General features: G+C 36.9%; 1 protein-coding gene across 6 annotated transcripts in view; it reads left to right on the forward strand.

The window, feature by feature from the left end:
• The window catches only part of TUSC3 (tumor suppressor candidate 3), a 208,936-nt gene that overhangs the window by 108,687 nt on the left and 85,081 nt on the right, over nt 1-15,168 (forward strand). For 5 of the 6 annotated variants that reach the window (XR_012513225.1, XM_039461087.2, XM_003935553.4 and 2 more), the window contains exon 6: nt 7,172-7,261. Coding sequence is in view for 5 of the 6 variants with exons in the window: in XM_039461087.2 (XP_039317021.1) it covers nt 7,172-7,261 (90 nt within the window). In the remaining variant the exon portion in view is untranslated. Of the gene's footprint in view, nt 1-7,171; nt 7,262-13,471; nt 13,511-15,168 lie in introns of those variants that run through there. The other variant, XM_074383950.1, reaches the window with a different exon arrangement.

The following is a 15,168-nucleotide window of genomic DNA, read 5'->3' on the forward strand; positions in this document are numbered from 1 at the left end:
AAGAAAAAAAGAAAAAATACAAGGGAACTTCCTTAATCTGATTAAAAAACATACAGTAAACATTGTATTTTGCAACTTACTGAAATTCCTGAGGTAAGGAATAACACAAGATGCTTGTTCTTGAATATTTTATTGGGATCCTGAGCAGGGCATTAAGACGAAAACAAAAAACTTACACACATCCCAGTAAAAATAAAATTGCCCTCATTAGCAGGTGATTTGATTTTGTAGATAGAAAAAAAATTAGACCTAATTGGTAAATTCAGTAAGGTTGATGAATACACAGTACATTGTACTGATTCATATCAGAATGAATCATAAAAAAAGTTTAAAAAGTCTGTTGTCACTGCATCAAAAAAATTCTTGAATCAATGTCAAAAGGTATGCACACTGACAGCTGAAAATGTTATTCACATAATTTTTTTTTTTTTCGACAGTTTTGCTCTAGTTGCCCAGGCTTCCGAGTAGCTGGGATTACAGGTGCGCACCACCACACCGAGCTAATGTTGTTTTTTTAAGTAGAGACAGGGTTTCTCCTTATTGATCGGGTTGATCTTGAAATCCCAATTTCAGGTGATCCACCCACCTTGGCCTTCCAAAATGCTTGGATTACAGGTGTGAGCCACCGTGCCCAGCCTCAAATAAATTTTTTAAAAAATTTAAATGGCAAGTTAACCTGTTCATAGATTGGTAGACTCAACATTGTAAAGATATCCACTTTGACCTTGAGCAAAATTTGTGCATTTTTTTTTTTTTTTTGTTTTGAACTTGACTGAGATTTTAGCAGAGGGTAATGAATAGAATAGTTGAAACATTATTAAAGAAGAATAATGCGGAGAATTTACACTTACAGATATTAACATTTATTAGAGATCTTTAATATTTAAGCCTTCATGGTATTCATTTCACAAAAAGACATACGGAACAGCATCTATAGTTCAGAAGCATACTCAGGCTTAGAAAATCACTTGATTTGTAAGCAAAGTGGCCTTGAAGTGCAGGGAGTAAGGATGGCATTTTTTTTTTTTTTTTTTTTTTTTTTTTTTTTTGAGACAGAGTTTCGCTCTTGTTACCCAGGCTGGAGTGCAATGGCACGATCTCGGCTCACCGCAACCTCTGCCTCCTGGATTCAGGCAATTCTCCTGCCTCAGCCTCCTGAGTAGCTGGGATTACAGGCACGCGCCACCATGCCCAGCTAATTTTTTGTATTTTTAGTAGAGACGGGGTTTCACCATGTTGACCAGGATGGTCTCGATTTCTTGACCTCATGATCCACCCGCCTTGGCTTCCCAAAGTGCTGGGATTACAGGCTTGAGCCACCGCGCCCGGCCCATGTATGACATTTTTGATAAATAATTGCTGGACCAACTGGTTATCCACATGAGAAAAAGGTGAATTTCAACTTTTACCTCCCACCATATACAAAAAATTAACTCGAGGAATTGTGAATCTAAATGTAAAATGTAAACATTTGCACTTTTAGAAGAGAGCATGGATATGTATCTCCATGATTGATGGTTGGGCAAGGCTTTCTTAAAACAGAACTTAAGAACTGGTAACCACAATAGAAGAAATAATTGATAAACTGAACTACATTAAAATGAAGAACTTCTGTTTGTCAAAAATCACCATTAATAAGATGAAAAGAAAGACAAGGCTCATGTTTGGTTAAGGACTATTTGCTATGTATATATTTAACAAAGAACTTCTATCCAGAAATATAAAGAACCTTGACAAAACAATAAGAAAAAGACAACCAAATTTTAAGGGGGTAAATTACTTGCTGGGCACTTTACAGAAATGTCCAAATTTCACTAAACATATGAAAAGATATTCAACCTTATTAATCAAGGGAATACAAAATAAAATGACAGTATGACACTATGATACTTTTACCAGAAAATCTAGAATGAACACACACAGTCACACAGCTAATACCAATTATTAGTAAAAGTGTATTATCAACTGCTCTTTGGAATATAAATAAAAAAAGCTAATACCAATTACTGGTAAAACTATATGTCATGTACTACTATTTGGAATATAAATTTTGTTCAACCTCCTGAGAAATGTATTTGGTTCTCAGTCTACTAAAACTGAGTATTTACATACTATTTGATACATAATTTTCAAGAAAGTGTTTCTTACCTTGGGAAGGTTATGTAGATTATGATTAGGAAGAGACACAAGAGAGCTCCTGTCTTTCTGATAGTGTTCATTTGCTTGATTTCCAATGGTAGTTGCAAGGATGTGTGTGTTTTGTGAAAATTAATCTAGCTATAACTGTATGAATTATGCCCTTTTTCTATGAATATAATTAAATAAAAAATTAAAGTCAAATTAATTGCAAAATTAAAACTTCCAGATTGCTGAAAGTAATGAAATGGTGACATTTCTGTTGTTACAACCAAAAAAGGACACATCAGTTATGAGAATTTTTATAAACTTGAAACCTAGGCTATTTTGCATTTTAGAAGTACCTGTTACTCAGTGTTTTGTTTCTTATGAAAAGTGCCAGAGCTGTATGAGTAAATACATCTGTCACTACTTCAAATGATTCTGCATATTATTCTAGGTTTGAACGTGCTTTTGTTTTATTAAACCATTTCATGGAATCTTGAGTAAATCATGTATTAGGATGAGTTTTTTAAACTTGTGACATACCATAAGTAGTATTGCTACTGCTCTTATCTCTTTTCCTCCCTGTAGAATGTAAGCTCCTTAATGATAGATTTCTACCTCATATTTTTGTTTATTGTTTTATCCCCAGCTTCTAAATCAGTTCTTAAATATATAGTATGCCCTTTGAATGAATAAATGAGAAATATTTTTTATGTCAGGGCACATGTCACTTATTCAGGATTTCCAGCTGAGGATGGGAAGCATCTTTATCATATTCTTAAATCTCTAGTGTTCGGTAACATACCCAGTGTACAGCAGTGCTCCAGTAAGTTAATTGTCAAGTGAATAAACTGGAAGGATTCCCTGGAGAACCATTTACGGGCCATGAGTTAACCCTGGTTTAGTAGAAGGTTCACTGGGTTGACGTAAGAGACATAGATGCAGGCATTACCATCATGGATGTTGGGGGAAGCAAGAAGAGTGATCTGAATGGAGGGTGCAGTGCCAGTTAAAGAGTGGTGGGACATGGTGCCATTTAGGATTATGGGAGCAAATTGTGGCGGGCTTTGGAATAATATTCACTGAGCTTGTGTTGTGTATTGTGTGCAGTATTTAAGTGTGCTATATGAATTAACCTAGTTAAAACCCCTGCAATTTAGAAAGATGGATACCAGTATTATCCTAGTGTTACAGATAGGCCCAAAGCAATGAACTTGCACAAGGTTAAGCACCTGCAATTTGAGTATTACAATTTACAAACCTCCATTCTCAACTGTTACGATCAAGTTCTAGGCAAGGCAGTTTAAACATACTAGTGGTCTGTCTTAAGAACATGGAATGTTCTTGGGTACATACTACTCTTTGTGAATATCTTGGTTAAATATTTTCATAGGCAAAACAAGTGACACTTTAGATTGTCTCTCTCTCTTACCTTCTCTCTCTCTTCTGTCTCTTTCCCTCTTTCTCTCTCCCCTCTGACTGCCACTCCCCTCTCTCTCACTCCTCTCCCCCCCTCTGCCTCTCTCCTGTCACTCTCCTCTTTTCCCCCACCCCTCACCTCTCTCTGTCTCCTCCTTTCTGTCTCCCTGCCCCCCCACCCCGCCCGCCCTCGCAAGATGTACACGCTGGAGTGCAGTGGCATGATTTTAGCTGACTGCAACCTGCACCTCCTGGGCTCAGGTAGTTCTCCTCATCCTTGGACTACAGGCGCATGCCACCATGCCCGACTAATTTTTGTATTTTTTTATGGAGGTGGGGTTTTGCCATGTTAGCCTGGCTGGTCTCAAACTCCTGGGTTCAAGTGATCCTCTTGCCTCAGCCTCCTATAGTGCTGGAATTAGAGGTGTGAGCCACCGTGCTTAGCCACTATACCTGCTTTCTTCCTTTTCTTTCTAAGTCTCTGACTTCTGTGTCTCAGAGTCCTGGGCAGCTGTTCATGAACCAGCTGATGGGATTCTTTCCTGTGTTTTCTTTTCTTCTCTCATCCTACCTGCTGTTTTAGAACAATTTCATCCATTCCTATGACTATAGTAACAACTATGTGCTCACAATTCCAAAATTGATAACTTTTTCTTAGATATCAGTTATTAAACAATATGTGTAAGTGTCTTGTAGAAGTCTCACTATCCAACAGTTTTTTGAAGTGAATGTTTTGTAAGCACATTAGAGTCAGTCCTTTTGAAATGAACTCCAAATCTGTGTTACCTGCATCCCTTTCACCCTTATTTGCTTCTGTCATTCTGTATCTCATTGGGCCATAATACTCTGCTGCTGCAGTCATAAATCACAAACAGTGGCGTTAGTTTTGATTCTCTTTTTTTCTATCACATTACTCAGTCACCAAAACTTAAGGATTCCACCTATTAAATATTTGCCTTATATGTCTGCTTCTCTCAATTCTTAACTGTACCATGAAATAGACCATAGTAGTCTCTCATGAGTATTTAGGCATCAGCCTCCAAACTGATTTCTCTAGTCTATTCTCCTTTCTTTGATTAGTGCCATCTTTCTGAGATACATACTTGACCATGTGCTTTTGTCATTCAATATTGGAATATCGTGGAATCAATAAAAAGAGGCAAAGAAGGAATGAACATACAGGTAAAGGCAAAACCAGAGATGCATACCATAGTTTCCGTTGCTGGTTTAGTGACAAGGGTTAGGGCATAACAAGATAAAACTGTATATAACCAAGTGTTTATTAAAAACAAAAGGTAATTTGTTTATACGGTAAATGTTTTTGGTCATAAGATGTATCTTTTCCTGGATTATTTTTTAAGACAGGGTCTTGCTCTGTTGCCCAAGCTGGAATCCAGTGGCATGATCATGGCTCATTGCAGCCTTGACCTCCCACCTCAAACGATCCTCTTACCTCAGCCTCCTCAGTAGCTGAGCCTGTAGATGCACACCACCATGCCTGGCTAATTTTTGTAATTTTTGTAGATAAGGGGTTTTGCCATGTTGCCCAGGCTGGTCTCAAACTCTTGAGCTCAAGCGATCCAACCTGCCTCAGCCCCCCAAAGTACTGAGATTACAGGCATGAGCCACTGTTCCTGGTCTGCAGTTTTTTTTGTTTTGTTTTGTTTTTTTAAGGGCTCCAGGTCTTATTATGTTGCCCAGGCTGGATCTGAAATCCTAGGATCCTCCCATCTCAGTCTTCTGAGTAGCTGAGACTATAGGCACATGCTACTGTGTCTAACTCCTTTTTCTGGATTTTAAAATATATTCTGCCTAAAACACTGTATCTATAGCATAAATAATCAACTTTAATATACTCCCAAGTTCACTGATATGATGTTCCTATAAATTAAATATAGACTTTACTTCTCTCACATAACAATTTCAATTTTTTCTTATTTCAAATTTTATTCTTAGACTTCTAGATTACTTTAGATTACTTAATTTGTTCACTTAATTCTTTGACTATGCTTCCCCCCACCCTTTTTAAAAATTTTACTTTAGGTGCATACTGTATCTGGCATTTCTCCCCATGTTATCCCTCCCCACCCTTCCCACCCACCGCTGTCTCTCACCTACCCCCCTGCCAACTGCCCCCAGTGTCTGATGCTCCTCTCCCTGAGACCACAAGTTCTCATTGTTTAACACCTACCTATGAGTGAGAACATGCATGCAGTGTTTGGCTTTCTGTTCTTGTATCAATTAACAATTTCAAATTTTTAATTTATGTTTTTAGATGGTGAATGACTCTCTATGCTCACTCTGGGCCTGGGCCTAATATTCTAATGTCTTTACCAAGTTTAACTGAAAATATTTTGTAAAATCTTTACTCAGAAAATATTCCAACCTAGGCTTAGTCTGTAAGTCACATCTGGCTTTAAACAAGTCTGAGTTAATTTCAGAGTTATTCTCAAGAAAGTCAGAAAAGGATTCAGATTAACCCCTCTAAAGCTGTTTTATTATTATCCATTGAAACACTTTGGCTCCCAAGCAGAGAACAGAATCTAAATTTATTTTCTAGGTTTAGGTATCATTTCTTATGTGCCCCATCTTCTTCCCTTTTGTATCCCTTTTCCTCCCTTAAAAATTATGCCAACCTAGAATATTTAGACCCCCAGTTATGTGTGGCTCATTCTTGCCTGTGGTGGTGGTGGTGGTGGTGGTGGTGGTGGTGGTGGTGGTGGTGGTGGTGGTGTTTGTTTTTTGGTTTTTGGTTTTTTTTGGGGGGGTGGGGCGGGTACAAAGCCTCTGAGAGCCAGGAAGCTGAAATAAAGAGTGATTGGGCAATATATACAACAGCAGGAAGTATAGTTACTGTTTCAACCTAGAGAACACATTGAATCTAAAGGAGTCACAGTTAATTAATTTAAAAATATTTTGTGATGTAAACAAAAACGTACCGACACCTAAGTTAAACTGATTGAAGTGTGACTTCTGGTTTATATATTCTCTTCCACCCTCCCTGCAATGCCTTGGATCTTCAGTATTAGTTTTCCAAATACAGCTTTTTCTGATATATCCAGCAGGTATATAATCTCTGAGTTATTCCTGGCTGTGTCTTTTTGTGATTTCTTCCGTCTCTAAACATCTTCTGAATTTACTATGTCATACATTTTGCTGAAAGTATTTAGGTACTTACGGGGATCTAAGTACTGTAATCCAAGAGTATAGGCTTTTGGTTATCCAGACTAATAGAAGAATGATGTTTAGAGGATATAGAAGATGATTATCATGTCCTTTAAAGTATCTCTAAAACATCAAGTGTCTCATCTGTGCTTTTGACTGGCTAAGATGAGCACATAATATCAGATTGTCTGTCAGCATGCCAGATGCCTCACATATGTTATCCAATGTAATCATTAACACATTTCTTTAATGGAGCTGGCCTCCCAATTTTGTAGATACGGAATCTGATGCAGGGAGAATAAGTAACTTACTCAAGGTCCTGTAGTTAGTAAGTGAAATTTTTTTAAATGGGTGAGGTGATAAATGATTTTTACAAGTTAGTTTCATCATGACCATTGTGTTTTAGAAATGCATTATTCTGGTATTCTCTAGTTTACGTATCGAAACATTGTACCCTGTTTTTCAGTGTATAGTCTTTGCTATGACTTCTGGCCAGATGTGGAACCATATCCGTGGACCTCCATATGCTCATAAGAACCCACACAATGGACAAGTGGTAAGTGTACTTTGTAAGCATCAATATTCTGAAGTTTAATACAGCTTAATATAGGAAGGAGAAATTATGTTTAGTGTTTAGTAGGAAAAGATTGTAAATCAAAATATATGTTCTTTCTCACTACCTGTGTACACATATGTGCGTGCATGCACACACACACACAATCTATTACTTTTTTTAGGATGAGCAATACTTTAGTGTTGGTTAAAAAAATTAGTATCTGCCATATCAAGTTACATGCATACACTGTTTTTTCATGTTTATTGCTATGGCAATAGTATGTATTCCCACTAGAGGAAATTGGAACAGTTGATGTCCAGTGTCCTTCCAATCCGTGGTAAATTTAATTTCCTTCAGAAGGGATTAATTAAGACATTGTTGACAGCTCTGGCAGTCATTGTATTAGAGTGTTAGGAACTCTTTGCCACAGAATTAAAAGGGAAATTGGTATATTAGTAGCAGAGTTCATGTTAGTAACTGCCACTGAATTCATATAACCGAGTTTGTTGCCTCCTTTTTACATTTGGTGAGTAGGAAATACTGTGATAAATCAGCATAGAAATATACTCTCTTTGAGACAATATTAGGGTGATAAAAATTAACAGTTTTTGATTTTTTTCTCTAACTTTTTTTTTAAAAGGTACATATTTTGAGAGAATAATATAAATAGCATGCCTTCTTGTACCCATCACTAGAATTTTTCAGTTCTTATATATTTTTTTAAAGGTACATATTTTGAGAGAATGTTTGTTTCATCTATTCTCTCCTGTTTTTTCCACCTGCTCATAATAAAATAATTACTATTACTGCTATATAATAATCAAGTTGGTCTCATATTTTTGGGAACATTTTCAGATTTTTCCTGTAGATGGAGGACAAGGATATGAAGTCAGAGCTAGCCTCTTTAAATAATTGGTTGCCATAATAAATTAGACATAGTTTTTACAACATGTATATGTTTTTGAAATATGGCATTATTTAGAAAGAACAGTACTTTCAGAAAGTTTTCAATATTCAAAATTCAGTTATACAAAGAAAAATAATTTGAAATAATTTTAGAGCAATAAATTATTCCCTCACCTTGAATTTTTCACACAAACAGTGGCCTCTCAACAAGACCTTTCCTGACCACACTATTTAAAATTAGCCCTTTTTTCTCTTCCTTCTCCCCAGTGCCCATACTGTCTCTCCCTCTCCTGTTTTATTTTTTCTCCATAGTACTTGTCCCCTTACTATATGCTACATAATTTTCTTAGGTTATTTTTTCAATCTGCTTTTTGCCATGACCCCAGTAATAAATAAGCATCTGAAAGAATGATTTTATCCATTTTTGTCACTGATACACTTCTGTTACATAAAGAAGGGCCTGATGTGGATATTTGATCACTGTTGTGTTAATAATAGTTAACATTGTGAATTTAGGAAATCTCATAAATTTTTGACACTGCCTTTTAATATTCTTCTTAGAGTATTCCTTAGGTATAAAACATATTAAGGCATTGTTTTTCATTATTTTTTATGGTTTGTTAAAGTATTAAAAAATTGTTCAACATTCTTATGGAATGTTTTAACGTACTGTAATCTTTTTTGGGAGGGTATCAGACTTCTGTTTGTTTGGTAGAACTTTTATATTAGGTTAGCGGATACCTGTGCAGGTTTGTTACTTTGGTACATTGCATGATAAAGGTTTGGAGTGTGAATGATCTCACCACCCAAGTGCTGAGTATAGAACCAAATTGGGAGTTTTTCAGCCTTTTCCTCCTCCTCCCTCTAATAGCCTGCAGTGTCCGTTGTTCACATCTTTATGTCCATGTGTATCCAGTGTTTAGCTCCTGCTTTTAAGTAAGAACGTGCGTTACTTGATTTTCTGTTTCTGTTAAGTTGCTTTGGATAATGGCCTCCAGCTGCATCCATATCGCTACAGAGGACATGAGTTCATTCTTTTTATGGCTAGGTAGTATTCCTTGTTGTTGTGTATGTACCACATTTTCTTTATCCACACTATGATAGACACCTCGGTTGATTCCACGTCTTTGCTACTGAGAATAGTGCTGCAATGAACATACAAATGCATGTGTCATTTTGGTAGAAGAATTTATTTTCCTTTGGGTATATGTGTAGCAATGGGATTGCTGGGGCAAATGGTAGTTCTATTTTAAGTTCTTTGAGACATCTCCATACCGTTTTCCGTAATAGCTGTACTGATTTACATTCCCACCAGTAATGTATCTGTTCCCTTTTCTTCACAGCCTTGCCAGCATCTGTTATGTTTTGACTTTTAAAAAAATAGCCATTCTGACTGGTGTGAGATGGTATCCCATTGTGGATTTAATTTGCGTTTCTCTGATGATTAGTGATGCGTGGAGCTTCTTTCCATATATTTGTTAGCTGCTGTCTGTCTTCTTTTGAGAACTGTCTGTTCATGTACTTGCCTACTTTTTAATGGGGTTATTTTCTGATTGTTGATTTGTTTAAGTTACTTATAGATTCTGGATAATAGACCTTTGTCACGTACATAGCTTGTCAATGTTTTCTCCCATTCTGTAGGGTGTCTGTTTACTCTGTTGATAGTTTTTTTTTTTTTTTTTTGCTGTGCTAAAGCTTTTTAGTTTAATCAGATCCCACTTGTCAATATTTATTTTTGTTTAGATTGCTTTTGAGATCTTCTCCATAAATGCTTTGCCAAGCTGGGTTTTTGGTAGTGACGTTTGGTAGTGTCTGGATATGTTTTAGATTGTCTCAATTTTCAGGGCAACTATACACTACTGGCAATTAGTGATAGAGGCCAGGAATGCTGCTGAACACCTAAAATACAAAGGACAGCCTCCTACACCCAATAAATAGTCCAACCCCAAATACCAGAGTATTGAAAGTGAGAAGCCTAGGTAACATTAGATATAATTTTGTCTTCCCAGGTATTTTACACCCAAGAAAACTAACCCATCAAGCATATCATCACAAAGAGTGATTTTCTTTTTTCTTAAAAAAAAAAAAAAGAACATTTGAAAAACTGAGATAGCGAGAGCTTAGGGTCATGTGGAACTATATTTAATGTTTAGTATAGTTGTATATATTGAACATCATCAGCAAATATGATTGGTTTGTAAATGTGTGCTTATTTTTAAAGTTTTTAAAAATTTTAATTTTGTTTTATAGAGTTAGAGTCTCACTCGGTCACCTTGGCAGAGGTGCTATCATAGCTCACCACAGCCTTGAACTCCTGGCTCAAGTGATCCTTCTGCCTTAGTGTCCCAAGTACCTGGGACTCCAGGTGCATGCCACTGTGCCTGGTCTTTTTTTTTTTTTTCCCAAGAGACAGGATCTCGCTGTTGCCCAGGGTGGTCTTGAACTCCTGGACTCAAGCGGTTCTTCTGCCTTGCCTTCCCAAAGTTCTTGGATTATAGTCCTGAGCCACTGTGCCCATCTGTAAATGGATTTTCTTTACTATGCCTTAGCAAATATGATTTAATCTATGACACTTTATATGCTTAAAAATTGACATTGATAAGAGAAAGTGAAGACTGTGGCCCATAGAGACATTTTTATGCCTCTGTCCTGAAGTGCACAGGCGAATAGAAACAAAAAGAAAACAGGGCAGAGTTCTTCTCTGAACTCTCCCTCTTACCAAGTCTGTCATTTTGGGGAAGTTACTTATTCTTTCTGTTCTTCTTCTGTAAAATGAGTTGAATTCTGCTTTTCTTACTTTGTAGTTTTTTGGTAGATAAAATCTGATAATAAACGTATATATTTTTTACAGGGCTGAGAATGGCTGTGCCCATGCCCGTATCAGCACAGACTTGGTAGATAGCAATCCCATAAAGCAAAGAGGGAAGGCGGTGTCCGACAAAGCCAGGTCCTATGACATGCAGCTACCAGGGCCAAGCCGGCAGTAGGCTCAGTGCAGGGGCAAGAAAGGTCAGGGTTAGGATAGGCAGAGAAGCTGGAGGCACCAAGAAGGGTGCCATGGGTGAGAGGAAGAGAAAGAGAAAGACAGAGACAGCCACTGGTCAGAGAGGCCTGGTCTGCGTAAGCATTTGTAAAAGTTGAAAACACGGCTTGTCATATTTTGAGTTTCTTTCAGAACAGATCCAAAGACAGTGATTGAAGTGAAAGAAGTTCATACTGGAAGTTAAGGAAACATGGGAGGGGAGTGGGAAACAGTCTAGGAAGGAAAGCAGCCAAAAAAGATGTGTTTATACAGTCAGTGTTATGAGCCGCTGAAGCTTAAGTCTGCTGTGGGATCTCTGGGAGCCTGTGTAGAACACATATGTCAACCTTCCTCCTAAAGTGGTGGGGGAGCTGAGGTATTTATATGCCAGATCTCATCAGCCATTTGCTGGGTACTGTTCTCTTGGCAAAGGCATTATTTCTCCAGCACTGGTGGACTTAATTTGTCAAAGAAAGCCAGCCAGTCAAAGAAATGCAGGTGCTGGTGATGGAAGTCAGGCTGGAACACACTGAGGCATTATGACAAAGAAGTATGGGCAGTGTACTACTCATAGACTGTATTTACTACAACTTATAATAATATGTTAGTTTCTTTTTTTTTAGTAGATTGCAACTGAGAGGGAAAAAATGAAAAAAAAAAAACACCACATTTGGTATTGGTTTTATTTAAAGATATGCTCTGGGAAAAAAAAGCCACAAAGTGTCATCAATTAAATATAGTTTTAAGTCAGTATCATATGTCTTGTAAACAGTTCTTCAGAGAAAAGTATAAAAATGTAAGCATATTTAAGAACATCTATCTCTATAAGAAATTTTATCTTTATTTCACATTATTTTTATTGTACTTTAGGTTTTAGGGTACATGCGCAGATCACGAAGGATTGTTGCATAGATACATACATGGAAAGGTGGTGTGTTGCCTCCATCCCCCCATCACCTATATCTGGCATTTCTCCCCACATTACCCGTCCCTACCCTCCTCACTCCCCACTGTCCCTCCCATAGGCCCCAACTAACAGACCCCAGTGTGTGATGCTTCCCTCCCTGTGCCCACTTGTTCTCATTGTTCTATGAGTAAGAACATACAATGTTTGATTTTCTGTTCTTGTGTCAGTTTGCTGAGAATAATGATTTCCAGACTGATCCATGTCCTTACAAAGGACGTGAACTCTTCATTTTTATGGCTGCAAAGTATTTCATGGTTGTATATGTGCCATATTTTCTTTGTCCTGTCTATCATTGATGGGCATTTGGTTTGCTTCCAGGTCTCTGCTATCATAAACAGTGTCACAGTGAACATACGTGTGCATGTGTCTTTATAATAGAATGATTTATAATCCTTTGGGTATATACCCAGTAATGGGATTGCTGGGTCAAATGGAATTTCTGTTTCCAGATCCTTGAGGAATTGTCACACTGTCTTACACAATGGTTGAACTAATTTACACCCCCACCAACAGTGTAAAAGTGTTCCTATTTCACCACATGCTCTTCAGCACCTGTTGTCTCCAGATTTTTTAATGATCGCCATTCTAACTGGCGTGAGATGGTATCTCAATGTGGTTTTGATTTGCATTTCTCTAATGACCAGTTATGATGAGCATTTTTTCATGTTTATTGGCTTCATATATGTCTTCTTTGAAAGGTGTCTGTTCATTTTCTTTGCTCACTTTTGAATGTGTGTGTTTTTTTCTTGTTAAATCTGTTGTAGTTCTTTATAGATTCTGGATATTAGCCTTTTGTCAGATGGGTAGATTGCAGAAATTTTTTCCCATTCTGTTGGTTGCCAGTTCACTCTAATGATTGCTTCTTCTGCTGTACAGAAGCTCTGGAGTTTAATTAGATCCTATTTGTCTATTTTGGCTTTTGTTGCCATTGCTTTTGGTGTTTGAGTCATGAAGTCCTTGCCTGTGCCTATGTCCTTGATGGTTTTGCCTATGTTTTCTTCTAGGGTTTTTATGGTGTTAGGTCTTAAACGTTCACATCTCAACAAGTCTTTTTAAAGATTTTAGATTCATGTAATACATGTGTAGGTTATTACAAGAGCATATTGTGTAATGCTGAGGATTGGGCATTATTGAGCCCATCACCCAGATAGGAAGTTTTTCAGCTTTTGGCCTCTCTCCTTCCCTTCTTCCCTCTTTTTGGAGTCTCTAGCATCTGTTGTTCTAATGTATATGTCTATATGCACCCAAGGTTTAGCTTCAACTTGTGAGAACGTACAATATTTGGTTTTCATTTTCTGCATGAAGTTATGCCTCCAGCTACATTCATGTTGATTCATAGGACGTGATTTTGTTGTTTGTAATGGCTGCATATTAGTCTCTGGTGTATATGTACCACATTTTCTTAATTTAATCCGCTGTGGATGAGCACCTAGATTGATTCCATGTCTTTGCTATTGTGAATAATGCTACAGTGAACATATGAGTACATGTGTTTTTCTGGTAGAACTATTTATTTTCCTTTATGTGTATACCCAGTAATGAGATTGCTAGGTAGAGTGGCGGTTCTAATTTTAGTTACTTGAAAAATCTCCAAACTGCTTTCCACAGTGGCTGAACTAATTTACATTCCCACTAGTGGTGTATAAGCTTTCCCTTTTCTCTATAGCCTTGCAAGCGTATATTTTTTGACTTTCTATAACAGCCATTCTGACTAGTGTGAAATGGTGTCTCATTGTATTTTTGATTTGCGTTTCTCTGATGATTACAGTTGATAAGCATTTTTTCATGTTTTTTGGCCACTAGTAGGTTTTCTTTTGAGAGTGTCAGTTCATATCCTTTGTCCACTTTTTAATGGGGGTTCTTTATTTTTTGCTTGTTAAGTTTTTTAAGTTTATTATAAATTCTGGACATGAGTCATTTATCAGATGCATAGTTTGTATTTTCTTCTTTCTGTAGGTTGTCAGTTTACTCTATTGATAGTTTCTTTTGCTGTTTAGAAGCTTAGGTTTACTTAGGTTATGCTTGTCAACTTTTGTTATTTGCAACTGCTTTTGAAGACTTAGTCATAGAAAATATTGGCCTAGGCCAGTGTCCAAAAGATTATTTCTTAGGTTTTCATCTAAGATTTTTAATTTTAGGTCTCATTTTTACATCTTTAAGCCATCTTGAGTTGATTTTGTATATATGGAGAGGTAGGGGTCGAGTTTCATTCTTTTGCATATGGCTAGCCAGTTACCCCAGCATTATTTATTGAATAGGTGTTTATTCTCCATTGTTTATTTGTATAGACTTTGCCAAAGATCAGGTGATTGTTGTTGTATAACTTTACTTCTGGGTCATCTATTTTGTTCCATTGGTCTGCATGTCTACTTTTATACCAATACCATGCTGTTTTGGTTACTGTAGCTTTGTAGTATAGTTTGATGTTGAGTAATCTGATCCCTCCGGCTTTGTTACTTTGCTTAGGATTACCACGGCTATTTAAGCTCTGCTTGGATTACATACAAATTTTAGAATAGCTTTTTAATTTTTTTTTCTAATTCTGTGAAAAATCAAGGTAAATTGAGAGGAATAGTACTGAACCTGTAGATTGCTTTGGGCAGAATGGCCATTTTAATGATAGTGAGCCTTCCAATCCATGAGCATGGGATGTTTTTCCATTTATTTTTGTCATCTGTGATTTCTTTCAGCAGTGTTTTTGTAGTTCTCCTTGTAGAGGTCTTTCACGTCTTGAGTTACATATATTCCTAGGTAATCCTCTGTGTGTGTGTGTGTGTGGCAGTTGTGAATAAGAATGTGTTCTTGATATGGGTCTCTGCTTGAATGTTACTGGTTTATAGAAATGATACTAATTTTTGTACATTGATTTTTGTATTCTGAAACCATACTGAAATTGTTTATCAGGTCTTTTGGCAGAGTCTTCAGTGTTTTCTAGATGTAGAATCATTTGGTCTGCAAAGAGAGATACTTTGACTTACTCTTTTCCCATTGGGATGCCTTTTGTTTCTTTTT

This window comes from Saimiri boliviensis, chromosome 13, assembly GCF_048565385.1.
Source record: "Saimiri boliviensis isolate mSaiBol1 chromosome 13, mSaiBol1.pri, whole genome shotgun sequence".
NCBI classification, from domain to species: Eukaryota; Metazoa; Chordata; class Mammalia; order Primates; family Cebidae; genus Saimiri; species Saimiri boliviensis.